We start from the raw sequence: 27,862 nt of genomic DNA on the forward strand, positions 1-27,862 counted from the left end.
TCAGGAAAGAATGAGTCAGATCATGGTCTGGACGGGAACCCAAAACAAGGAGCTGAACACAGGGTGTTGGCTGCGAAGCCGGGGGCCTGGAGGCTCAGCTTTGCTACTTACTAGGTTGTGAACCCAGCTTGGAGCCCCGGATCCCTTATCTGTGAAATGGGTTTCAGAGTGTTGTGAGGCTTACATGAGATGCTGCATAAGCCTTCTGTAACTGTAAACCAAAGTACCCATATAAGGAATTTTGATTCCTTGAAGGCAGAATAAAACGAGAAGACAGTGTGATATAATGAGGATGCTATTCAATTAGAACATTGCTTGTAGGTGAAATTCCACTGGGTGAGAGCTCGTGTTTTGAGGACTTCTCTGAGTGAGGCACTGACATACGCTGGCGTTTTAGAAAAAACTGCCCTAGGAGATATTTTTATTTCCCTTTTAGGAATAAACTAAATATCTAATTTGGGGAAAGCAACTAATACATCTCCTGTCCCTTCTTAACTTCGTTTGTATGTTTTTCAAAGATACCACCATCCTTTATCGTGTTTTGAAGATTGTTTAAAATTCATTTTCCTAAATTCATGTAAAAATGTTGCTTTGAGAATATCAACATTTCATATTAAATGTGTTTCCAACTCATTGAATTGAGGTGAGCAAGCCGAAGCCTGCAGAAGTTCAATACCTTTTCAAGGTCATAGGAAGTAATGAAGCTGGGATTCAAACCCGGGTCCGTTCATCCCAGTGCTGGTCGCACTTCGCCTCTGGCCCGTCAAGGCCCTGGGCCTGTCTCTTTGTGTGAGCAGCTCTGCTCAGGCCTGTGGATACTGGGAGGGGTTGCCCATCACCCTCCATGCTCCCTCCAAGCCCTTCTGCTGCTCGGCGGGGGCCGTAACCAGGCCCTGTATGTGGACATCAGCTTCCCGTTATTTTCCTGTCACCCTTGGGTGTCACCCACTTAGAGGTGGGCTTCTGATGTCCATCCTGCTGTGGTGGGACCGCTGGGTCCCCGGTGCCTCAAGTAGGGTGTCCCATCAAAGCAGACACCTCCTCTGCCCTGCAGGTGGGCAGAGGCAGCTCTAGTGGGGTTAAAGAACAGCTCAGGAAGGCCGGCCTTCCTCAGGAGGAGCTAGAAGTGCCCTAGCTTCCTGAGCGTGGAGCTGGTTTTCCCAGGCTCGCCGCAGTTACCCCGAGATTCCTCTGGAATGCAGAGCCCGTGGTCCTGGCAGCCTGGCTTAAGCAGCAGCCTCTCAGCCAACTCAGCTGCCTTCTGGGAGAGGGTGTGGTGGTGGAACACAGAAGGCTTTGGTCTTGGCTCCGGGTAGAATTGGGTTCCAACTTCAGCTCCTCCAGCTACAAGCTACGTGATCTTGGGTGCCTAAGCTTTTTAGAGCCTGCTTTCCTTCTCTTAATTTGACAAGCAGAACATATGAGACATAATTTTTTTACTGTGAAAATGCAGATAAGCAAAAACAAATTTGCAAATCAGTGGTAATCCTACCTCTGTCAAATTTTATTATACACCTTTCAAGGTTAATTTTTCTCCTTTTATTTGATACATGTAAAAATGATTTCATTAAAATAATGGAAGCATCCCAGGCATGCTGCTTTTCCCCCTAATTTTAATTTAAAGACATGGGGAAATGTTAATGATGTATTGTCCTCTAAAAGACCTCTGTGGAATTCTGTCGTAAGGCTCACCCAATATTGAACCCACCCCTGTGGGCTGGGAAATTGGGTATAACCCCACTTCCAACCAAGAGCCTCGACTTTTTCATCTTAAAAACGGGATCACAGGGACTTCCCTGGTGGCGCAGTGGTTAAGAATCCGCCTGCCAATGCAGGGGACGTGGGTTCGAGCCCTGGTCCAGGAAGATCCCACATGCTGCAGAGCAGCTAAGCCCGTGTGCCACGACTACCGACTGAGCCTGTGCTCTAGAGCCCGCGTGCCACAACTACTGCAGCCCCTGTGCCTAGAGCCTGTGCTCTGCAACAAAGAGAAGCCACCACAATGAGAAGCCCACACACTGCAACAAAGAGTAGCCCCCACCCGTACACAGCAACAAACACCCAACGCAGCCAAAAAATTAAAAAAAAAAAAAAAAAGGGATCACAGTGCCCATCTTGCAAGGCAGTGCACGTACACCATGTGACAGACCCTCGCAAATGCTTGCTTCTTTCTCTTGCCCTTTCTGGCCACGGGTTCCTTTCATGTAGGCTATCTACCCCGGCCAGACGAAAGTCCCCCAAGTAAATGCTTCCCACTTCCCCGCCCCAGGATCTCGGTGACAGGCGCTCAGGGCCAGCTGCCTGCATCACCCTCCCCGAGGGCCGCAGCCACAGCAGACGCCATGGATGTGGGCTGCTCCCTCCAGCCTGGGCAGTGCGTTTCCTGTTCTGAGAGGCATCAGAGAACAACGAGACTGGCTGGGGTGTCTGGTTAGTGTTTGCACCAGTTGTCAGACTGGACGTGCGGCATCTCGGCTGAAGCTGCTGGGGCATTCTGAGCGGGACGCTTGGATTCCCCAGTTGCTCGCGTCTCCTGCTCTCTGCGGGAGGGCCTCTCTTCCCCCCAGTCCTGAATCAATTGGCGTGTGTGAGGTTTTCTTCACAGTGGATGTTAAGTGCTGGCCACACGAGGCATGACGGACTGAAGCCTCGCGTCTACTTCTTGTCTTAACCCAACTAAATAGAACATCATGTTTCCCCTCCTTGGTCGAGATATGTAAACCAGGTGTGTTTCTGTCTGCCGGACGACCCAACTGGTCACCCAGACCCGTGGGAATAAGTACAGCCTTCTAAGAGGCTTAATGCGAGTCGGACTCTTCAGTTGTCATTACAGCTGATAGAGGGTGGTTCTTACGTTTTGTTTCGGTTTTGCTTCAATGGGAGTGTAAAAATAATAATGCTAAGAGCTGATGTATACTGTGGGCCTGTCACGTGTGGCTGTCGCAGGCATTCTGCTAAGCGTTACGTGGATTACACAGTCAATCCCGCAAGGTGGGTGGGAGGTCGGTCCCCTTATTTTATAGATGAGGAGACGACTGATAAGAGACAGGGGTGGCATTTGACCTCAGGCCGTGACTCTGGAACCGCTCCTTGTCATCCCAGTGGCAGCCCTGGTGGCCAGGTCAAGTGGGAATTTATGGAAAGATCCACCACTCTGTCCTCTGTACCCAGCCCTGCTGCCAGTGTTGGGTTCAGAAAAGGATGGGCTGTCTGTCATGAGCCGCAGACATCTCTCAGTTTCGAGAACAAGATAGGAAAGTTGTGAAATCGGGGGTGGTGGGGGCAGGGGTCCTGCAGTTTCTGGGAGCCCTGAAATGGTGGAGGATGAAGGGAGCCGCAGCCCTACTGATGGGGAACCCACAGCTGGTCCGGCTCCTCCTGGGGTCAGGAACAGCCCCCGAGGGAAGGGCAGCACCGGGAAGGAATGAGAGCTGGGGAAAGAAGTCCGAGCACAGGAAAGCCCCAAGCATGACCTTACATCAAAATTGGGGTGCGGGCTTCCCTGGTGGCGCAGTGGTTGAGAGTCCGCCTGCCGATGCAGGGGACACGGGTTCGTGCCCCGGTCCGGGAAGATCCCACATGCCGCAGAGCGGCTGGGCCCTTGAGCCATGGCCGCTGAGCCTGCGCGTCCGGAGCCTGTGCTTCGCAACGGGAGAGGCCACAACAGTGAGAGGCCCGCGTACCGCAAAAAAAAAAAAAAAAAAAATTGGGGTGCCAGGCCAGAGCCAACAGAGGCAACAGATATCTGCCGGGATACGTGGAATTACAGTTTATTAAGCTCTCACAGAAGGTGTGAGCCTGTGGAGGTTTGCATTAGCCCCCAGTGTCTGTCTGGGAGTTTTCCACTTAAAAATGCCAGCAAGAAAGCAGATGCGAAAGTATACGTATTGGATGCATCACATGGAGCTTTAACCAGCCTGGGAATTAGCCGTGGAAAATTGTCTGTCATGGGGTGAAGCCTCTGGCTTCCTGCCTCAGTCAGTTCTCTCCACAATGAGAGTCATTCATTCAATAAACATGGAGCGAACTTAATGGTATCCTTCATAACATCAAAATTAAGATGGTAAATTCAATTCCACAAGCATCTCTTCATTACCCTGCACTGTAATTTTTTTTAAACCATAATACTTAATAGACATATGTCTGAGTTCTCCACTGTATGGGATTATTTACACAAGCTCCTTCTTCTTCTGTGGGAGGAGAAGGCAGAGTTAGGTGTAATGTATACATATTTAAACACACCCATGGACACACCTATGTGTAAGCCTGGAACCCATCAGGGCAGCAGGCGACACTGAGGGAAGTGGAAACAGGACCCACTCTCTCGGCACTGTCTTGTTAGGGTGAAATAACCTAGGGAGACTCTTATGGGACCAGAGGTAGCTGGTGCGTCAGGAAGGGTTCCTTTGCACAAGGCGGCCACAGTCCTACCCCAGATGGACTGCTTGCCCTGTAGGCTCCAGCAGTCTTAAAACACCCACTGGGCAGTGGTAATGGAGGGAGTGGTTTGGGGACCCGAGCTTCCACTTCTGCTGGAACTGCCGCTTGGGGTGCGTTGGGTGGATGTTGCTTTCCCCCGTCGCTGAAGTTGGTCCTGTCCTTGCCGCCTGTAACCTCACACGGAATGCCGGGTCAGAAGTCCACCCTGGATTTGATGGGAAATTACGAACAGAGGCTGGTCCTCCACATGTGGAGGGAAGATGTGTGCAACTGTTGCCCTGAAACCGTGCTTGAGAGTCAACTCGGCCCAAATGGACACAGACAGCGTTTGTCAGGTTACCAGGCAACCGTAAATAACAAATATGTGTGAGTCTGGGAGGAAGGGGTGGAAAAACCAGGCTTCTTCTAAATATCCTTGTCACTTTTCATAATAAGAGCCCATCCCCAAGTGCTCTCGTGCCCTGGGCTGTGTCAGCCCGAGTCTTGTGTCACCTTCCGTTGTGGCCAAGTGCTCTGGAGTCAGACTGCCCAAGTACACACTCGTGATTGGGGGTGATCTATACTCTCTGAGCCTCAGTTTGCCCATCTCTAAAATGGGGATAATAACAGTTCCAATCTTTCAGAGGATTAAATGACTTGAAGGTGGTCAAGTTCTTAGTACACAGCCTGATAGATAATAGTCCGCAAATACTACCTGATGTTATTCCCCTGTATTGTGCGTTTTCTCAGCAAGCCCCTCATAGGCCAAACTCTTGCAGGGAAACCTCCCTTTGGAGGCTACAGAGAGATCTTCAAACACACATGCCCCCAATACGCTCCTGGGGTCTGCCCTGGAAGTCGGGTACGAAGGGGCTGTCAGTTCAGCTGCCAGGTACACACCTCCTCTGGGTCCACCTACCCACCTAGATCTCTGGCCTTGGGCATCCTGGTGGGGGGCTTTCCTCACTGGCTCCCCTCATGTGAGCAGATATTCCCGGTGTGGAGTTGGGCTCCCAAACCGCTGGCCTGCACACTCTGACCTCCTTCCTGCACCCCACCCTCCCCGCTCCTCCCAGCCCTTCCCAGCCTTCCATCTTTGCAGAGGTTTCAAATTGTCCAGGTAGCCACATCTAATCCATCTTTCCTGTTGGTTTCTAGAGAAGCAAGATCCTCCCTGGCTCTTTCCAAAAGCTGTTTGTTTCTCCTTCAGTTGTCTCCATCCCTGTCACCGTGTAGCCTTTCCCTAAAAAAAAAACTATCTTGGTGTCCAGGCAGCTCTCCTCAGGCTGCTGAAGGGCCCTTACTGCGTCAGCGGAGTTCAGGGCCCTGTGCAGTGTCTTCTGTTTTCTGTTCAGAGTGGGGGTTAGCATGTTATGTCAGTTGCCATCCAGCCATCAGAAGTTCCCACCATCTTCCCTTTAAGCCTGCCAAAATTCTTAAAATTCCTTATGTTCTGGATGGACCTTGAGGGCATTATGCTAAGTGAAATAAGTCAGCCAGAGAAAGACAAATACTGTATGATCTCACTCATGTGGAATCCACAAAGGCTGAACTCACAGAAACTCACAGAGTAGATTGATGGTTACCAGGGGCTGAGGTGGGGAACCAGGGAGATGTTGGTCATAGGGTACCAATTTCTAGCAGTGAGATGAGTAAATTTGGGGGCTCTAATGTACAGCGTGGTGGCTAGAGTTAATAATACTGTAATATATACATGAAAGTTGCAGAGAGAGTAGACCTTAAATCTTCTCACAACAACAACAAAATAGTAATTACGTGGGTGAAGGATGTGGTAACTAACCTTATCGTGGTAACTAAATTATTTTGTGATCTATACGTGCATCAGATCACACTGTACACCTCAAACTTACACAATGTTATCTGTCAGTTATATCTCAGTAAAGCCGAGAAAAAGGATTCCTCGCGTTCTCTGTCTAAATAAAAGCTTTACTGAAGTATAATTCACATACCAGCTAATTCACCCATTTAAGGCATACAAGTCAGTGTGCTTCGAGTGTCTTTATAGAGTTGTACCTCCATCATCACAATCAATTTTAGAGCATTTTCACTACCACCCCCCCAAAGGTCTTACCTTTCAGCTGTCACCCCTCAATTCCCCCATCCCACCTAGTCATCCCCTAGGAGACGACTCATCCACTTTCTGTCTCTATAGATTTGTCTCTTCTGGATATTGTATATCAATAGAGTCCATCACACAATACGTGGCCTTTTGTGTCTGGTTCCTTTCACTTAGCAGAGCACATTCAAGGTGTGTCCATGCTGTAGCTGTGCCAGCGCCTTCATTCCCTTCTATGGCTGGATGACATTCTATCGTATGACTGTCCCCTATTTTGTTTATTTCTCAGTTGATAGTCGTGTGGGTTGTTCCTTATGTTCTTTTTAACACATTGAGGCCCAGCTCTCTATTTGAGATTGCCTTTCAATTTCCAACCACTTTTATCATTTTTATCACAGTCCCAAATGACTTCTTGGTTTGCTTGTGAACGTAATCCCTGCTCAGACATTATGTTCTGAATACCCATAATAAAATTAAAGGTTGGTTCTGTTAAAAAAAAAAAAAAAATTTCCAAGACCTGGCAGAAGAAAGGATTCAGCCCATACAGTTTCTCTTTTCTTCTGTGTAATTATTTAGGCTTTAATGATTCACCCGGTTTAGATGAGTGTTCAAACTGGCTGAGAATAAAATGAAGTTTTCCTCCAGGGAGAAGAATATTATGAGTGGGAAACAAAAATACCTTAGAATTTTAGCAGAGGAACACACCAGGCAAGCAGGCTTTCTTTTTATGGGTCAGGTGGCACCAGTAACACCCTTATTTAACCCTTTCCTTTTGGGAGCTGATTTCTCCCAGGCACGTTGTCTACCCAGGCCCGGTGTGCAGAGATGATGCCAGTTAGGCCCAGGTGGAACTCTTAAGTTTACTAGATCTCTCTGAAGTTTCTCTTAAGTGGTTTTCAGTTTTGCTAGTGTCGAGTGTGAAAATGAGGTCAGATGGAGTAAATGGGATTTGGTGGCTTAAATTGCAGGCCAGGATGCCATGCACTGGAACTGTTCAGCTTTGAATCTCACGTACTCAGGTTTGAACCTCCTGTGTGCTGGTGCTGAGCAAAGTTTCGCCAGGATTTGCGTTATTGGGTTTTCTGGTGCTGCCTGGGGACCTTGTGTGTCCCTCCCTTAGATGCCTGCCCTGAAGAATTCTTCCTTGAAAATCTCAGTGGCTTGGTAATTATGCCCATCCCTCCCGACTGCTGGATAAATTCACTTCTGGGATTTGAGGATGCATTTAAGGAGGACAAAGGCAAGTTAGCAGAGGCTGTAATGTAACAAGAGGGGAGGCAAAAGCATAATATATTTATACACCAAAATGATCACAAGATGAACATCAAAATTTAATTCAATTTCCTCTAATATATTTGAAAGTTGCTAAGAGGGTAGATCTTAAAAGTTCTCATAACAAGGGAAAAAAAAATTTGTGTCTGTATGTTGATGGATGTGAACCAGACTTATTGTGGTGGTCATTTTGCAGTATACACAAATGTCAATCATTATGCTGTACACCTGAAACTAATGTTATATGTCAATTGTATCTCAATTTTTAAAAATTTGAGATGAACTAATTTTAAAATGTCGTCTCTACTAAGGGGGCTCTTTGATTCTCTCCCTCCAACTTTGTGTGGAAATGGGAAAAACCTTAGGCTTTAGAATTAGTAGATCTTGTGGCCCTTGGGCACATCACTTCCCATCTCTGAGCTTATGTCATAAGGATGATACCTTCCAGCCTACAAGTGGGTTCATGTGAGATCAAATGGGATCACGTGTGCATAACACCCAGGACAGAGTAGATGCTCAACAGCAGCTACTTTTCAAGCTCTTCTCCCCCAAATGATTTTTTTTTTTTAACCCTCATTCATACCCAGGTTTTTTGGGGTTTTTTTGCGATACGCGGGCCTCCCACTGTTGTGGCCTCTCCCGTTGCGGAGCATAGGCTCCAGATGCGCAAGCTCAGTGGCCATGGCTCACGGGCCAAGCCACTCCGCGGCATGTGGGATCTTCCCGGACCGGGGCACGAACCCGTGTCCCCTGCATCGGCAGGCGGACTCTCAACCACTGCGCCACCAGGAAAGCCCCCATATCCAGGTTTTAAAAGGAACAGTTTGTAAGGAAGTCCTCTTCCCACAGGATGGTGCCACTACCTCTCTGTGCTTGAGGGAGACCATCTTTGTCTGCCTTGAGTACCTCGGGCCCGGCAAACATTTGATAGACTTTGCTAATGTTCGGATTTAATAAATCTCAAGAACAGTACAGCCTTTAAAATGAAGTCCGTTCTCCCAATGGGGGGTGGAAACTTTTGCAGTGATTATTGGTTTTCATTTACATCCTAATGTTTGAGGATGGGAGCCATAAACTGAAGAGCCAGATGTAGATACCAGCAACTGAAAATACTGTATGAATGTCGTGAACATCCAAGTAGACGCTTTGTTTTTTCCTCCAGCGGCTTTCTTGGCAGAGAATTAAAAAGGAAAAAAAATGGCTGCATGATTTAAGAAAACACTGTGGTGTTTTGGTGATAATAACTTACATTTCTATAACGCTTTCCAGCTTACAGAATGCTTTCCCATTATTATTTCATTGAATTCTCACAAGTCCCAGAGGTAGGTAAGACAATACTATATTATGGTAAAGGAAATGCTGCCTCTACCACTTACCTACCATGTGGCTCTGTGGGTTATTTAAACGCTCTAAGCTTATTTTCCTAAGGTCTAAAATGGGAGTTGAATCATCCCTTTCTTTTAGGATCGCTGTACAGATTATATGAGCTAATGCATAAACAATACCAGCGACAGAGTAAGTGCTTAATAATTGGCAACTGTTACTACGTTCTTAGGTATAATAATCCTCACTTCACAGATGAGGAAACTAAAAGTGACCACCCATTTGCCGAAGATCACACCATTTGTAATTAGCAGAACTGGAATGCAAATCAGATTCTTCTGCCCTCAGCTTTAGTCCTCTTTCCATTACACCTTAGCTGAGATGTGCCATCAGGACTTTCAGTGCTTCTGCCAGCAAGGTCCCCCACAAGAATGAGCCTCTTACCAGTTTCTCTGATGCACTCATCTTTTCCACGTCTGCTTTTGTGTTCACAGAACATCATCAAGAAGGTGATTGGGCAGAAGTTTGTGTATAAATTCGTCTCTTTCCCGGAGATACTGAAAATGGACCCTCACGCGGTGGAGATCAGCCGGGAGAGCCTTTTGCTGCAGGACAGCGAGTGCAAGGCGCCCCCCGAGAGCCGCGAGGCCCACAGACACAGCCTGTCCGCCCTCAAGAGCGCCAGCCGCAACGAGTACATCCACTCGGGCCTGTACTCGTCCTTCACCATCAACTCCCTGCAGAACCCACCCGAGTCCCTCAAGGCCATCAAGACGGAGAAACTGGAGGAGCCTCCGGAAGACAGCCCTCCCGTGGAAGAAGTCAGGACTGTCATCAGGTTTGTGACCAACAAAACCGACAAGCACATCAGCAGGCCCGTGGTGTCCCTGCCCTCCACGTCGGAGGCCTTCCTGGCCTCGTCCGTTTCCGCCAAGATCTCCTCGTTAATGTTGCCAAACGCCGCCGCCAGCATCTCGTCTGCCTCACCCTCCTCCTCTCGGTCCCCGTCCCTGTCCCCGAACTCGCCCCTCCCCTCCGAACACAGAAGCCTCTTCCTGGAGGCCGCCTGCCATGACTCGGATTCCCTAGAGCCCTTGAACCTGTCATCGGGCTCCAAGACCAGGTCTCCATCTCTTCCCCCAAAGGCCAAAAAACCCAAAGGCTTGGAAATCTCCGCGCCCCCGCTGGTGCTCTCCGGCACCGATATCGGCTCCATCGCCCTCAACAGCCCGGCCCTTCCCTCGGGATCCCTCACCCCAGCCTTCTTCACCGCCCAGGTAAGAGCCGTCTCCGTCATCCTGGCCGCCCCCAGACTCAGTGGCTTAGCGGAAGGGAGGAAAGAGCAACCGAAGCAACTTCCTTCTGCCCCTCAAAGGATAATCCGAGGGTCCCTGTGGCAAAGTCACCGTGTCACTGTGCAGGGAAATTACTTTTCCATGCCCAGGTGGGAGCATACACAAGAGGAAAGGCTTAGGGTATTGGCTACAGTGGGATGCTTGATTGGTTTCTAGCTTTTAGGGGCCTAAAGCGATCGTAAGATGGAATACGCACACTGGCCGTCAAAGCAGATCCAAACAGTGATTTCCTAGGGAAAGCTGAGCAGGCCAGTGACGTTTCAGAAGGGCTTTATGAAAATGTTATGGGAGAATCTTCTCTGGGGGGCCCTTGATAAGTAGCCGTTTGTTTTCTGTTAATAAGAAAATAGATGCTAACCAATACGGCCATTGCAGTCGTCAGTGGGGAGCTGGGTTGTCCTGTAGTCTCTAATAAGAAATGCAGGGGCCACATCAAACGGTGAGAAAGAGAAGCTTCAGTAAAAAACAGTGCTAGTCTGAGAAAGCCCAGGTCCACAGCATAGGGGAGAGGAAAGCAAACTCGTGGAGCAGGAAAAGTCTTCGGTGCTACTAACTCCAACGTGAAGGCGGCCTTCTCCTCTAAATACGGTATCCAGATGCTCACCCTTGTCCAGCAGGCAGCTGCAGGGCAAACGCAGAGCAGGTACTGGTCAACCTACTTCTGCTTCCTATGGAAAACTGGATGCGTTTCAGTGGCAGAGGTTCACAGACCTGGATTCAGTCCCTGGCTGCACTGCTGGGTTGAAACGTGACTGCGGGTACTTGCTCTCTGAGCCAGTTTCCACATCTGTGCAATGGATTGTCATGAGGATTAAAGGGGATAATGGCCGTGGGAAGAGAGCTGGCTACAACCGGCAGGTTTTAGTATCGTGTGACTTTGTGGCACCAGGGTGGGGTCATGCTTGAGGTGGGTAGGAGCTCTCTGTCCCCTGCCTCTGTACCCATCGCTGTAGGTGTCCTTGCTGTCACCATCATTAGTGGCAGCATAATTGAGCTGCTCATGTGTGCCAGGTACTGTTCTAAACACCGTCTCAGTTATTTTTCATCACAGGCCCGTGACGGAGATACTATTATTGTCCCATTTTCCCAACAGAGGTAAATGAGGCACGGAGGTAAAGTAACTCATCCAAGGTCACACAGCTAATAGGCCACAGAGGTGAACTTGAACCCGGTTAGTCCGCTCCAGAAGCCATGCTCTTTAAGTAAAATGCTCTCGGCACGTGCACTGGGAAAATGCCCACTTGTCCCTGATCATGAGACGTCCGTGGAGTCTGCAGACAACTGAAAGCAGCTCTTGGGCATTTTCCTCTCCATGGCTTCTCCCAGATGATTGTAGCCCAGGGATTTCGTGTCGGCTCAGCTTGTGAGCTGGTGGTGACGGCAGGCTGCCACGGAGGGGAGGGCTAAGGGCTCGCGTGTGTGCTCTTACGTGGGGCATTTCCTGACCAAGCAAAACTGTCCAGTGACTAAGGACCACTGAGTAAATGGCTCAGGCACAGCGGCTTCCGATGTCGCTCAGAGAAGTAACTAGAGAAGCGGGTCAAGGGGTGCAATCTGAGGATCTCCTCCCCGGCCTCCTCTGTGTTTCCAGCTGTGAGGTGTAGAGAGGCCTAGAGCCAGGCCAAGGCCAACTCTGATTTCGGTCCCTGCTTTCTCTGTGTATCACCGTCTCTGAACACGTGCCAGTCCTGTAGTTGCGTCGGAGGAAAGCGGCTCGGGCTAGCCCTGTGGTTATGGGCCTGGACATAGTGAATTTAGGGAGGCTCCGGGCAGCAGGACTGAGGATGTGTGGCTGGGCCGAGGGGAGGGGGGGACAGTGACACGAGTTAGGGACAGAGGGTGGATGTGGAGGAATGGATGCAAAGCTCAGGACTGGGAAACAGCGTCTACGAGAATGGCCTGCCAGCAGGGAGGGGGAAGCACGGGAAAGCCAGATGTTTAACAGAGGACCTGTGCCTTAGGGAGATGCACTGGCTGGTCCTCCCAGGCTGTGAGGGCAGGGCCTCGACCTGTGAACGAGCACCATGACGTCCAAGATGTGGGAGGGCGCTTCCCGAGGGGAGAGAGAGGCACAGGGCAGGGTCTGGACTAGGACAGGAGAGGGGAAGTGTCAGCCTGGGCCTTGGATCAGGTGTGAGGGGGTGGCGTTGGGGGCTAGGTAGTGTCTGAAGCCATTCAGAGCTAAAGGAGTCAACGGCTGCCCTTGGGAAGATGGCGGAATCTCAGGACTTGAGATCCCCTCACCTTCTAGTGGGCTCAGCTCTGCACCTGGAGCGCCTGTGGCTGACAGGGAGGGAGAGGTGAGGCCAGGAGGGAGAAACCAGAGAGAGCAGAGGAAGGGCAGGACTCAGGGATGGGGTGTTCCCCCAGGTGGGTTCTCTGAGAGCAGACAGGAGAGTCAAGTGGTTTTATCTCGACTTGACAAGCCTTGAGTCTTTTAGGATTTCGGGGAGGCCTCGAGTCAGTGTAGGATTTGGATTCTCAGAGAACAGGAGCTGTTTCAGGTGCCCCAGAAACTAACCCACCAGCCCCTGGTTCTCCCTCCAGTGCACAGTCAGAAATAGCATCAGCTCCCACAGCAGTTCTCCTGAAGTCCACTGGGCCTCAAACTGAGGGGTGAGCCCATCTCCCTGAAATCGCCCCCAGGGACGGGAGCGAAGGACTCCTGTTGGCCCCCAGGTCAACTCTGGGGGGTTCCTCTACCCAAGGGAGCGTGGGGCGTTTCTCTCACAGGCAGCAGTGGCGCTTCACTCCGCGGCTCACTGGCTTCTCTCCTCCCTTAGCACTTTCTGTCGCAGAAACAGAGGTGTGCAGCGTGTACGCAGAAACATTTGGTTACCTGTGGGGACCGCCTATCAATTTCCTTTGTGGCTAGCTTTAAAAGAGATAAACGTGTGCTGTAATAATTTGATACCCTGAAAATGAAGTTCCCAAGAACTTGTATTTATTCCAAGAATGATTTATATTTTATTGATTTATTCCAAGAATAATTCCCAGTTAGTTTCAGCTAGAAGCATGGCAGGAGGAAGGGTAGGATTAAGCATGTCTCAGCCTGCTTAGGGTCATGTGGTTACAGTGCCCTCCAAGGAAGGACCTCATTAAACCACATACCTCGTGTAGGCCCAAATTCAGATTTGAAATTTCAAGCTACAGCATGACGGGCATGAAAAAGCATCGGCATCCTGCCACTCCCCCAACATCAAAACCACCACTCCCATCAAGAATACTTGTGGCACATCTGCTGGCACCCATACAAAATGCAGTTGAGATTAGTCTCATGAGTCTTTGAGAAACGATTACAAATGTAGACAGACACGATGATCACCACGAGGCAGCCCCAGCGTGGACTGTGAGAAACTGAGAAAATGAGAATACAAAAGCCAGCTGGCACCAAGGAGTGAGGTAGTTGGAGCTCAGCCACCGAGGTCATATTGGGCTGTTGCTAGAAAAACAAGAATGTTATCTCTGATGGCATGAGCTACAGAAATTGAGATGGGGGTGGGGGGAGGAGCCAGGATGTGAAACCCTCCTGGTTTCCAGCCAGGCACCATGGAAGCCCAGATGGTGCCAGCTGGAACTTCTGATTCTCTGTATCTTCTGCATCTGGGTGTCACCTGTCCCTCTTCCTTCCATTTGCCTCTTCTGTTAGGTCTCTCCCTCCTCCTGTCTTACCAATGTAAAGTTAGTTCAGAATCGGAGGTTGGCTCATTGCACGTCCCTCCATTTATGCCAAGGCCTCTGTTCATCTCACACGTGATGTCTAAGATGTTGAACTCAGATACGTGCGGGCACCAGGGTGTGAACTCACATCAGAGTCTGAGCATGCATGCCCCGGGCCGTTTTATTAGTAGCGGCTTTGGGTTAACACTAACTGAGTAGAGACAGCTTGCTGAGGACTGAAATGCTAAAACCACCTTCCTGCATTTACTGATGGATGTGACAACCTTGAGCCCAGATCATAAGGTGGGAATTGGGAGTAAAATGGATACGTGTGGTGAGGAGCATGTGGGTAGACTGCCCCCTGGCTCAGCTCCGGAGTGGTTTCCATCTTATTGTCTCTTTCGCCACGATCACAAAAGGAAGTAAGTTTGTTTTTTTTTTCCCTTCATCCCACTCCGTAACACTGCCCTAGCTCAGCCTGCAGCTTTCTCCATACTGGCCCTACAGAAGAAGGATGTCCTTTTAGGGGCTCTGTTCACTGGAGGATGTCATTGGTAGACTTTTGGGTGACTTGACACTCCAGCTGAAGGTTCTTGCTTCTCCCAGCTCTAGATTGCCTAAGATGAACAAAGTGTGATCGTCGCCCTCCCTCTTTCCACCCTGGGGCCCGTCTTTTCTGTAGATCCTTTGTGGATCTGCCGACTTCTCCCCAGTTCTACCCTTATTCTATTTTTCCCCCTAACTCTTACCGTAGCTCCCCTGGACCAATAGGGAATTCTCCTCTTTGTCCTCTTTTCCTTCAGATCAGCACATTCAGTGCTACACAAACTTGTGTGTGACTCTACTTCTTTTTGGAAGTTCTTAAAACCATGTTTTTATTTGAATTCAGACAACTCTAGGAGTTTCCAGAGGTTCACTGTCACCTTTTGAGGATTTTTTTTAACCACAAAATGGCACTGTCATGGATTCTGTTGGCATCCATGGGAGATTAAGATTAGAGATGTTTGTTGCTACAACCTGCCCAACCATCGGCTAGGCACCTGGAGATACAGAGGTGAGCAAGACAGACACAGTTCCTGTTCTCATGAGCTTACAAGCTCGCTGTCCAGTAGGTAAAGAATAAGGGCAATATATAATGTGGGATGGTGTGAAATTATAGAGGGCCCTGGGAACTCACTGAGGAATTTAGACTTGTTTTGATGGGAAATTAATAGCTGCTGAAGATGCAAGTCAAGGGAAACAAAAATTCCTGTTAGAATCTATCAACAAGTAATTATTTAGCATTATTTGCAAATCACAGGAAGGACACCAAAAGTACAAGTGCCTATTTTTATGACCTTAGGACCTAGACATGACAAGGCATACACACGCACAAGATGGCACGCGGCAAGAGCCAGATACACAGTGCAGAGAAGTACCTTAGGAACAGAAGGGGGAAAGAACATGTAGTTCAACAAACCCAGACTGAGCACCTATCATGTGTCACAGGCTTTGCTTGGAGCCGGGGGGTGCAAACGTGAATTAGATAGTCCCTGTTAGTTGGGAGGGAGCTCGTAACTTAAGTTGGTTAATATAGTATCCCAGACACAGTACAAATGGAATTCTTAGGTATAAAAGGAATACTAAGGAAGAAGGTATTAACTTTCTTGGGGATGGGGAAGGGTGTTGAAAAGGTGTTCGTGGAAGGGGTGATCACACTTGGGCAGGGTGTTGAAGGATCAGCAGCAATTTATCTGGCACATGGGGTGAACGGGGCACTGTAGGCAGAGGAACACCTTGAGCCAAAGCATAAAGATGTGCAAATAGCCTTGTGCATTAGGGCAGAACAGTAGTTCAGTAAGAGGGGAGGATACATTCCAAAGGTATAGGAAGTGGTGGAAGATGGAGCCTGAGTGACATAGTTGAGAATTGTGTTTTAGAAACCATCCTGATGACGTGGATTAGGGAGGGGAGAGGCTGGAAGCAGTTAGGATATGACTGTAAAATTCCAGGTGAAAGACAATGAGGACCTAAGGCTGTGACAGTGGCATGAGGCGAAAAGCGATGGTTCTGGGGGACACAGGGACTGCCACCAACAGGACTTGGTGATGGGTGTGGAGGTGCTAGGGGAGAGCCAGAAGTTGAGTATGAGTTTCACGGAAGGAAAGAAGCTCATGGGGAAAGGTTACAGGTCAGGTTTGGGCTGTGTTGAGTTTGAGGAGCCTGAAGGACATTCAGGAGGAAACACCCAGCTGCAGTTAGGGCTAAGGAGAGAGTCTGGGGATGGTCAAGGGATGGTTAATAACTGCAGAAGCAGGTGCGATCACTTGTGGAACGGCTCTAGCCCAGGGGACCATGGGCTGAGTGGTCAGGACAGTTCTGGAATGAGTGCTGAAGAACGAGTAGGTTGGAATTGTGTGGTGCTCAGGACACTTCAACCAAAGCTGGGGGTGGGGGCATGCGCGGGGGGCGGCGGGGGGGGCTTTCACATGAAACTAGGCTATGGGGGTACCTAGAATTATGGCCAAGGAGGTTGTACTCTTTTTTTCCCTGAAACTAAACACACTGTCTTACGGGGATTGATTCAGTGGCAGTGCTCAGAACAGATTGGAAGGGAGAGATCAGAGGCAGCTGGGCTGCTTTAGGTGGCAGTTGATGAGTGCCACCTAAGTTGATAGGGGCTTGGATGCAGCAAGACTGGAAATGAGGGGGTAAACAGGAGAGTCAGTTCCAGGAAGTGTCTACAGGCCATGCCCAGAGGGTGTGGCAGGGGGTGAGGGGAAGGCATTTTGCGCCTCAGTGACTGGATGCGGGGTCGTAGACAGGGCTGTGAGTACAGGGATAGTGTCTTGTTTTACCATTGTTCCTCTGGCGCCTGATACATACTGTGTATCGGTCAGTATTTGTCGAGTGGGTAAATGGTGCTCCTGTTGATAGAAATGGATGTGTCATAAACGCTGGATTTGCAAAGAAGGTGGTGAGTTTGTGCCGTCTGGTTGAGGGGAAATCAGGAATCTCCTTTGAGGAGGTGGGGGGCATTTTGATGGTCAGAGGGCATGATCCAGGAGGAGGGCACTCAGGAGGGGTGTGTCTGGACAATGTTCGCTCACCAGGTTTAGCTCAAATATGAGGGCTTTCTAGAAGACTCAGTATTATGTGTAAGAAGAACTGAGTGGGGAGGATGAAACGAGGTCCTGAGAGGAGTCTTTCCCCTTGAAAATGAACACCCATTGCCTTTAGGCCCTAGGGCATCCCCTTCCCTGGCAGGTGCCAGGATCAATAAGTCCCTATCTGCCATTCAGAAGAGCTCATTTGCTAAGACATTCTTCAGTGAAGGAAGAGGAAGCGTGCGTTTTGCTGGTGGCTTCTTTCTTTAGCCTCTACCTCGGGCTCAGCTTACTCTCCATGACTCAAGGTGCTTGTGGAGAGAGGCTGTGAAAGCTCACATGATACCAGAGATAACCCAGGCCAGGCTTTATAGGAATTTTCCCTAAAAGAGCAACCAACCAGTTTTTTTCTCTACGGCCACAGGATCTTCAGGCAGAACAGCAATGGGAGGGAGAGGAGTAAATGAAGTCATTTTACAGTATTTATTTGCATGTATTATGGAAGACATTTCGAATGTATTTAACATGAGAAACAGAAGGCTACTGTATTCTGAGTATATCCTGTATCCCTTAGAAACAAATATGCAAAACATCTCAAATTCAGACATGGGTATGAATCTTAGACTATGAAAATATATTCTACACCTCATATGTTGCTCAGAGGATTAAAAAGAAATGGATATATATTTATGGCCATGGATGAGAGAAAGGGAGCTAGCTATGTTTTGTAGTTTAGCAGATTCACTGTCTCTTTAGAGCTGTGAGACTTCATTGGTAGGTAAACTAGGAGGCCCTGAACACATTGGTTTTAGTAAATGTTAATGTGGCTTACTGTGGTTGGGACCTGGCTTCAGAGTAACATGCAAATACTAGTTCTCAGATCACCTGAGCTGTGGACTTGACCCTAACATGACTGAGAGGAACCTTAAAGCACCAGCTGACTAGGTTGGTTTGTCTGTTTCAGAACATTAAGTACTTTTCCATATACAGTTGAGGATTTCTCCCATGAATAGGTGAAATACAGTTCATCAAGTACACTTTTAATTAATTACTAATGATAACAGTCCTGAACACTTACTGAGCATTTGCTCCAGGCACATATTAAGAGCTTTACATAGATCATTTATTCTTCCTAACAATCCTGTAATGTAAAAAAAGCAGGCATTTTTCTCCCTGTCTTGCAGATTAGGAAACTGAGGCATAGAAAGGTTACCTGGCTAGTAAGTAGTGGTTCTGAGATTGGAACCCTGGCAGAGCCCATGCGGAGCCACTAAGCCTGAACCGTTAGGCCAGATGGCCTGGCAGGTTTGTGAAATTGCCTTGAATTAGAACAAATGGGAAACTTATCCAAAACAAGTATTTATCCTAGTAACCTCATAGGTCATTCAATATGTAGGAAATGCTGTAGAACCAAAGACTCAAATAATTTGAGTCTTTTCAGCAGCTTGTTTGAGAACCTTTGGATGTTTGTCTCCTTTCCACTGAACAGAGCAGACCTTTCAACTTAGGTTTAAGCTAAATGTTCTGGATAATAAACGAAGCTGTTAAGGCCAATTCTAGGAAAAAAGAACACTTCAGCATCTAGCATGATGCAATCTGAAATGCTGGCGCCCTTGCTGTCGTTCTTCCTACACAGAGCACCTTACTGACATCACAAAACCACCGAGGGGCCCCTCCTAGTCAGCAAAGGTACAAAACCACCCTAGCCAGGGCGCTTGGCTCCGCTGAGAATAAAAGCTATGCAGACTTGCCAGCTGGGGCGGTAGGTGTTGTTTCTTCTGCACTCTGGCTGGCTTGCAGGCCAGGACTCCTGCTGCGTGTATGCAAGCAAATGCAATCCTTGGCACTCTCCCAGGAAACCCAGAGTTCTGGCTTTATACCCAATCTGACAAGAAAGGATTTTTTTTTTCCCCCCTCCAAACCATTGCCAGGGAGATGAATTCTCATGAACCCCATATCCGGAGTGAAATCTGGAAAACCCAGTTCAGAGCTTTTGATGAAGCTGCTACAGGATATTTTAGCAGCAGATCCTGAAGTATTAAAGGGCTGTTGATAGGGAAAGTGAAGCTTGGGAGGCCCTTTAAAAAATGTGTGTGTGTGTGTGTAGCCAAAGGAATGGATGTCCACTGTAGAAAAATAAGAAAATATAGATAAGAAAAAATAAAGCCCTTTCATGGGATCCCATTTACTTGTACAATAAATCTTGTTTAATGCGTGAGGAGGAGCAGATTGAAGAGCACCTGGACAAAAGTTGCTAGGAACTGAGTTTTCTACTAGAATGCTTAAGGAAGGTAACGTTTCCATACTTTCTTCCTTTATAAAATTGCTCATACAGTTAGCATTGAAATAAATTAAGCTGCACAGCCCTGCAGAAATAACAAAGTTGTCAGATTTTCCTAAAATGGTGAAGCTTGTTTCTTGGTTTGTGGCTAATGCCCCTGGCCACACTACTGACCACAGCTGGAGTCAGGTGATACCTGTATCAAAAACTGTGTGTGTGCTTCTTTCCCAGACACCAAATGGATTGCTTCTGACCCCGAGCCCACTGCTGTCCAGCATACATTTCTGGAGCAGCCTTAGTCCAGTTGCTCCACTGAGTCCTGCCCGGCTGCAAGGGCCAAACACGCTGTTCCAGGTGAGCATTTGGAAACAAACTTTTAAATGTGGAATTTCTAAGGGATGTGTTTCCCCAGTAAATCCTGCAAGGTAATATTTTCACTAAATGTAGGGCAGAGCTCACTGTTTAAGTTTCCAAAAGGAATTCACGTTCACGTGGCTGCAAAAGGCTGTCTTCAGAGGCACTGAACTCCACTGTATTTTCACTGAGGTGGAGTTCTCATGTCAGATACCCATAAATAGAACAGTTAGTTCTTGAAGTGTTTTGGATATTTTCACTGACTATGAAAACTGGAAACTTATTAAGGAAAAAAAATTTTTAATTGTATTTTATAAAATCTCATAAAAGACTAATACTAATAAATACAAATAAAAATATACAAATAAATACTAATCTATTAGTCAACATAGTGACATCACAAAATAAATTGAAAAATAGTGAACAGCTTCTCCAAACTGTAATAGAAAAGTTACCTGCATAATTCTATGTATCAGAATCAAGTTCTTGTTCCAAAAAAAAAAAAAAAAAAAAAAGCTTCCAGGTCATTTGGTTAAAAATGCATTAAGCCTCCGCTGTTTTATCTTGTAAAACTCCCTGTACTAGGTAAGCACATTCGTTAGTCATTCCCACACTAGAATCCTGCAGTAGCATCACTTGCTATTGTGTGGAAATCAGTATTTCCTCTTGGAGACCCAAAGATTACTCACTGACCAAGATGTCACTGTTTGAATATGTGAATGTAGTATAGGAGGGATCCTAGGGACAGGATGAAGCGAAACTGGATAAAGTACAAACCCCCTCTTGACCTGATTCTAGCCTGGTCTGTCTCATTCACCCTGCATCCCACGTCTGCCCCCGCCCCCCAACACGGCTTACCCCAAGTTAGTTGTGGTTCTTTTGCTCTCGTTGCATCTAGCGCTTGCCACTTTGTATTCATCTCGCAATCTCCCCACTAAACTGTGGGCCCTCAAGAGGCCATCTTGTTTGCTGTGGTGTGCGCCTGGCATCTAGCACATTTCTTGGCACACAGTAAGTGTCACTGGCTGACTAAAGAATGGATGCCTCAGAATTCATCAAGAGATGTCTAAGAAAGTTAAGTGTTAAAAAGATCAGGCCTCCAGTGCTTTTCTGAGCTGTTCATTTTGCTTGTCAAGTTTAGTGTCTACTTCTGTGCCATGTGCTGTACATGCTGGTATTTAGGGTCTCATTGGGAGAAGGGTGGAGCTAAAGAGGTTTTGATTACTGTCTTGCTTCTCTGGTTTCCTAATAGGGTTGAGGTAGGGTGTCATGATGTGACTGTATCCCTGGAGTAATCAGGTTTCTCTTCCTGGCCCTTCTTCTCATCACAAGAAATTGAGGATATGGTCATGCACAGCCAATGTGGTGATTCTTAGCCATTTTAACTCAGGCAAGGAAACAAAAACTAGAAATAGTGAGCAAAAACCAGTGAGCAAGTGCAGTATTAGGCAAGTTTTAGATTAGGAACCTTTTGGTGGGGGAACTAACACCTTATTTCCTGGAAGTCTCCAGATGGGAGCAGCAGAGAGCTCCCGAGTAGAGCAGAAAGTAGTTGTATGGTGCATACCTACAGCCAGCTCCATGGCGGTAGGGACTGTAATACTACTCTAATCCTAGAACCTAACACAGGGCCTCTCTAGGCTTCCCTAGATACTTGTGAATAATGAACGGACTCTTACTTCCCTCCTTACTGGGAATTCTGCCACCTGACTGGTGCAGGGCTTGGTGACCTCCGAAGGAAGCCATGGAGAACTACTGGTTGGGAGTTCTTTGAGATCTCTTGCCTTAGACACTAAACCTTTTCCAGCCCGTTACTCCCAACAGGAACAGTGGTTCGTGTCCATAGTGATTCTACACATTAGTAAGGTATCAGGAGCTCTGGGAATTGAGAGAGAGGCATATCCCTCCTCTTCAGTCACTACTGTAGACCAGTGGTTCTCAAAGTTAACGTGCAACAGAATCAGCTGTGTTAAAATGCAGTTTGCTGAGCCCCACCCCCCGTTTCTGATTCAGAAGGCCTAGGATGGGGCCTGATAAAAACATTCTTTCAAGTTCCTAGTGATGCTGCTGCTCCAGGAACCACACTTTGAGAACCACTGAGGACCAGTGGTTCCTAATTGACATTTAGAATTCTGCAGAAGAAATGCTGCATTTAAAGGCTACCTGCTCAGAATTTTGATTTCACAAACTGGACCTGTCCTCTTCTCCTGGAACCATGCAAAACAATTCCTGAAAAGGAAAGTGCAACCAGGTTTGGATGGCTGACAGGTCACATGGCCTTGGGCCCTCTTTTTGGGATTGGGATCCATGAGACTAAGGAAAAGCAATTTTGTACCTTTTAAAGTATTATTACTCTTCCTATGATAAGAGCATTGAGCTGGTGAAAGCTGAAATTAGCAGTTTTGAAAATGGTAAACAACATGGTAAGAAGAAGAATAATTTGATTTTTAATAATTAGACATTTCAAATGATGGGTTTCAGAATTCAGATTACTATCAACAGTACCCCTTTTTAAACTAATGAAAATAAGTTTCTTTAAAAATAGCAAGCCTCTATCACATATGCTATGTGAATGTGTTAGAGGAGGAAACAAATTAGACTTGGCCTATAGTAAGTTTTAAATGAGGCTGGCAGATTTCCTGCTATGATGATTAGAAAAGATCAGAATCCTTAGGGTAACAGTTAACAGAGCTGAGGGGTTTTGGCACAGAAGGTCCCCTGATATTACTATAGTAATTGAGAGCAGATACTGAAAATTTTAAGGGAAGGAGAGTGAAGATATATTACCCTTTCTAGAAGAGGTATGCTTTGGAATCTAGACACGTTTTAGTGAAGAGAGAGACGCCAAAGACATTGTGCTAAATCTAAATATACAACCTTGATTTATAAATAGAGATGGGTTACAACTGGACTGTTTGGCATTTTAAGCTTGTCTTTAGGATGTCTGTTCCACTTCTGAAACAGGTTTTGATCAGATTTGGAATACACCTAGTCGGTACAGCTATATCTTGAAACAAGGTAATTTTCAATTGAGAATGTTTTCTGTAATTTTTAATTCAACAAATCTAACCCAGCAAATATTTGCAATGCTCTGAGGCAGGGACTGTGGGGATATACAATATGTGAATAATAGATGTGTAAACAAAGTGCTACAGGAACCCAATAGGAGTAGCTCTTTCCAGCTGGGGACTGGACAGAAGCTCCAAGGCAGAAGTGTCACCTGAGCTAGGAAGAAGGGACAGGATTTTGGCAAAGTATATTCTAAATGAATAGATCTGTATCATTTGGATATGAAAGTACATAGTCTGTTCTGGAAGGAACTGGGTGATAGGAGACTGGTTGGAAAAGCAGCTGTGGGATTTGAATAGTATTACCAAGGAGTTGTTAAGTGATAACCATGGAAGGCTTTTTAAGCTGGAAATAGCATAACATCTCTATTTTAGAAAGATAGCGCTGATATCACAGTGTGGAGAAAGGACAGAAGAGAAAGCGTAAGGGGCAGGAAAACATGAGGAAATTTATACTATTCCAAATTCTGAGGGAAGAATCATCTTTTAGATAAGAACAGTTGAAAACAGTAGTATATTTAGAAGACATTCCAGAGGTAAAATTGAGAGGATGACTTAGTTGAGTGTAAGAAGTAGGTAGTGAAAATTAGGAAGAGGCAAGGATTACTCAGTGATTAGAAGACTGGGAATGCTACTGATAACAACAGTTACCATTTTTTTGAGGGCTGCTGTATACCAGACATTTTTCATGGCTTTTAATTTAATAGTCCCAGTAGTTCTATTTGAAAATATAACCAATTTCACGAGAAAAAGAAAAGATAACTAAGGCCCAGAGATGTTGCTCAACTTACCCAAGATCACATGTTAATAAGTGGCAGAGCCCTGATTCATGTTTAGGGTTGAGCTCCTTACCACCACTCTTCTTGACGTAAGAGTGAGTGGGGAAGAGGCATTGGTGGGGATATCTAACTGACATCAGGAAATGTTTGTTGAGTCCAGTATAGGAGAAAGGAAGGCTGAGGACAAAAGTTGGGGAATGCTGTAATTTAAGAAAAGGGACTGTGTGTGGATGATTTGGCGGGGTGGGGCAATAAAGGGGACTATGAAATATGTCAGAAAAGCCAGGCTAACCAAGAAGAAACTATGACAACTGAGTGTATAGAAATAAAGAGCACAGGACAGAAATCAGTAACAAAACCAAAAGCTGATACTTTTGAAAATACCAATAAGATGGACAAAAACTGAGAGAAGATGTAAATAAACTCAAAGAATGAAAATTCAAAATCTGTTCTTCCAATGTTCACTCTTAATCAATGGGAATAGTGGTTAGGAGCACGCCTTAAATAAAAAGAGTATAAGCTAAATGCAAATAGACTTGATAACCCAGCTGAAACGGAGAAAATTCTATGTAACATTAAAATTCCAAGTGTCAGGAAAGATACAAAAACCTTGAATATAACCATTAAAGAAACTGGAATAGTAATTAAAGAGCACCATCCCCCAACCCCTGACAAAAATAAGTTGGGCAGTTTGGTACAGAAAGCACAGTATCCTTCAGTCAGAGTTTAAACTTGGCTTTACTGCTTCTAAGCTATGACCTTCAGCCAATCAGAACTTAACTAAAATCCGTTTTTTTATCCATAAAATGGGGATAACTGAACTTTTATAGGCTCTAGATATCAAATGAAATGACAACCACTGATAAACTGTAAGGGACTAGACACACAACAATTACTGAAACAGCCTGAAAATTGCAAAAATATATTTACTTGTTCTACAAATATTGTACTTCTAACACATGCCTGGCTCTGTAGTTTGATACTTACTGATGAAGTGAAGTTTAACATTCAGCTTATCTAGACTAAATAGGAATTAAACTAGAAGACAGCCCAGGAGAGGAGCATTGTGACACATATCATCCTGGACAATGAAAACCTAGTTTCCAACAGTTTTAAAAGGTCTTTAATTATTTTGTTAAAATTAAATGGGAGTATAGCTGCTGTATTTTAGACCTGAAAAGTATCAAATCATATACCTTTGTCCTATTTATCATCCTAGTTACCAACAAGACAGAAATTAACTTTAGTCCTTAAGTTTTGGCACTTATGGGTGATCTCTCTACTCAGTTTGATATTGTTTATCATTTTAATTAGAAATAGTACTTAAAAGATTTAGAAAATAATATCTTTAAAGATAAGAACCTTCCTCATTTTTAACAGTTACCGAGAAGCATCATTGTAGTACTCTGGAAAACTGACAGCCAATTTCAAAATACAGTATGAGAAGTTACTGATTTACATGCAAAGAGGCAGTTTCCTGGTTTTCAAAATTAATTTTTCTTAATATTTAAAGCAAATTATCATTCTGAATAGATTGGAATCTTTTAGAAATAGTATTAGAACATACTTTAGCAACATATAAAGTACATATTTTTTTCTAGTAGCTTAGGCACATAAAATAATTAGGGACATTTTCTAAGCCTTAGCCTCTGTTTGCTGTATGTAACCTTGATTTCATTGTCATCTTCCAATCACACATTCTGTAAAATAATTGGCAACTGACCTCTATCAATCACAGGGGTGATGAGAGAACTGATCCACTGTGGTCTGTGTAGGAATGTAAAGAACGCAGGTCGTCCCGATGGATTTGCAATAACTATTTTAAAAAATCTTTTGTCCACTACAGTTCCCTACACTGCTTAATGGCCACATGCCAGTGCCAATCCCCAGTCTGGACAGAGCTGCTTCTCCAGTACTGCTTTCTTCGAACTCTCAGAAATCCTGATGACATCTGGCCACGATTAAAGACTCATTAACTGATGAAACAAATTTGTCCCCATGGGCTAGTTTACCTGTGTCGTGAGAAGGACGTTGTGAAACCCGTCTGTTAATTTGGTTTGCACTTTTCATAACATGGATGGTCTAGATTTATGTTACCATTTTAAAAACTTTTTTATATTCAAGTATATATGAAAATCTGTTTTGCATTAAGTGAATTTTAATGTTTTTGTTTTTTATATCTTCTTAGCTCTTAAGTGTTGAACACTGTTGACAGTGAAGAACTTTTCTTAATGGTTTTCAATGTAACTAATAAGGATGTGAAGCTTTTTTCCTCTTTAATTCTGCATATGCTGAACTGTGCTTATATACACTATAACCAGCTGTGCCTTCCTTTGCATTTAGTTTAATGTAAATGATTTATATATTTTTTAGTATTAAGAGAAATTGTTTGAAAGACAAAAATTAGTATCAAACAGCTCTCTAGTGGAATTTCATTATTTTTCACAAGTAGGCAATATGAAAGCAGATTCATATTCTTTTTTGCTTTCAACTGTATGAGAATTGCCTTAGAACCTCTTTTGAACTGAAATTCAGTGAATATAATGTCCAAGTAATGTTTTTATAAGAAAAAAGCCATATTTAGACAATAAACTTTCATAAAAGAAAATATTCTAAAGTGCATTTTTTGAGAAATGAACGTTGAAAGGCTAGCTTCCTGTTTACAATCTTTTAGACTCCTTCCAAACAAAAACCTGAGATGGAAAGCTATAAAGTTCACTCTATACATGCCCCTGGAATATTTCCTAGTTTAGCACAGTCTTGTTTAAAAAAATTAACCTGGTTCTCCCAGTTTTCCATAGAGAATCATACCTCTCTGATGCATTTACTGTATCATTATGTTAGGGTTTCTCTAAACCCCAGAAACTATAATTAACATTTAAAAATCCTATGCTTTGGAAGAGGTTCACAGACTGGTTATAAATACAAATAACAAAGAAACAATTTTGTAACACCAGGTGTCTTCATGTGTATAGGTATAGCCTTGCTTGTGGAAATTGAGAGGTGTAGGATACACTGCTTTATGTATTACTGTTTATGGTGAGAATGAAGGAAAACTGATAAATATAAAATTCTTCAGGAGCCTCATCATTGTGGAACTGAACTGATTATTTAACAATTTGGAATATTCAGCAGTAAATTCTTCTGTGCAGTGTAGTTTAGAGCAGTGATAATAGAAACATATTTTCTGTTCCTTCAAAAAATCACCAGGCACTAGTCTACAGTGCCACTCTGTATATGAAGTAGTAAAGTTCTAATGTAAGATAAAAGAACTGGAAAGTGCCCAGTGCTTCCAATTCAAGATTAAGTTAATTATCATCCTTAACTATAACAGAAACCAATTTGAAATGTGGCTAAATAATTCATTGACCCAAATGAGGCATTAAATGGCAGGGATTATGAGAAAGGGTAAAAAATAAAGGTTGCCAAAACAAATATTTCTTGAATTTTCAGGAAGTCTAAAATTTTGTTTTGACACTTACAAAGTGAGATTTTCAATTGGAATTGAGCATCTCTGTGTTTGGGGATGTATATGCCCTTATCTGGGGGAAAAAATCCAAACACTCCAATATGCATCTTTGAATATAAAATAATGGGCCTGGTTCCAAAAATCTCCAAATAGACACTACTGTCACTCCCTTATAGGCTAAGGATAATTCTGTACATTTAAAATAAAAGAGCTGGTCCAGGGGACTGGTATTCACCAAACATAAAATGTTAGAAGAGGCCTTTGAGAATGCATCCAACCACCATTTCCAGTTAAGGACAACTGCACAGGAGAAGTGGGCGTTGCCTAAGGCTACAGAGTTCATTAAAGGTAGAACAATGATTGCTGCTCAGCCCAGTTCTAGTTCCCCATGCCTGGCTATAGGTAACTACTGGTCCAAAACTGTATGCTAGGTAGAAAAAAACAAAAAAAGAGCATTAAAAAAAAAAAAACCCTGTTTTGTCAGATAAGAGCACACCTCAAATTCAAGATTCTTACAGAGAAACTAAGTCAATGTGCAAAAACCTCAACCAAAAATATTATTTTAAATGTAAATGTTGAATGTAAATCTGATTCTTGTACTCCCTTCCTCCAAATACTATGATTAACATACACTCTAGCTCCACTTATTAGAAATGGAAAAATACAATAATTTTTGATGGATCAAAAAACTCACTATAACACAAATAGAGAAATGGAGG

At 45.2% G+C, this 27,862-nt stretch overlaps 1 protein-coding gene across 2 annotated transcripts in view; it reads left to right on the forward strand.

The window, feature by feature from the left end:
* Positions 1-27,633, forward strand: part of ELK3 (ETS transcription factor ELK3) — a 68,127-nt gene extending 40,494 nt beyond the window's left edge. Inside the window, exons 3-5 of one of the 2 annotated variants that reach the window (XM_029205166.1) lie at positions 9,586-10,368; positions 19,705-19,827; positions 25,521-27,633. In XM_029205166.1, coding sequence (XP_029060999.1) covers positions 9,586-10,368; positions 19,705-19,827; positions 25,521-25,619 — 1,005 coding nt within the window. In that variant the 3' untranslated portion in view covers positions 25,620-27,633. Of the gene's footprint in view, positions 1-9,585; positions 11,062-19,704; positions 19,828-25,520 lie in introns of those variants that run through there. The other variant, XM_029205167.1, reaches the window with a different exon arrangement.
* The last annotated feature ends 229 nt before the right edge of the window (positions 27,634-27,862 follow it).

The sequence above is a fragment of the Monodon monoceros genome, unplaced genomic scaffold, assembly GCF_005190385.1.
Source record: "Monodon monoceros isolate NGI ecotype Baffin Bay Population unplaced genomic scaffold, NGI_Narwhal_1 Super_Scaffold_6, whole genome shotgun sequence".
Taxonomy (NCBI): domain Eukaryota; kingdom Metazoa; phylum Chordata; class Mammalia; order Artiodactyla; family Monodontidae; genus Monodon; species Monodon monoceros.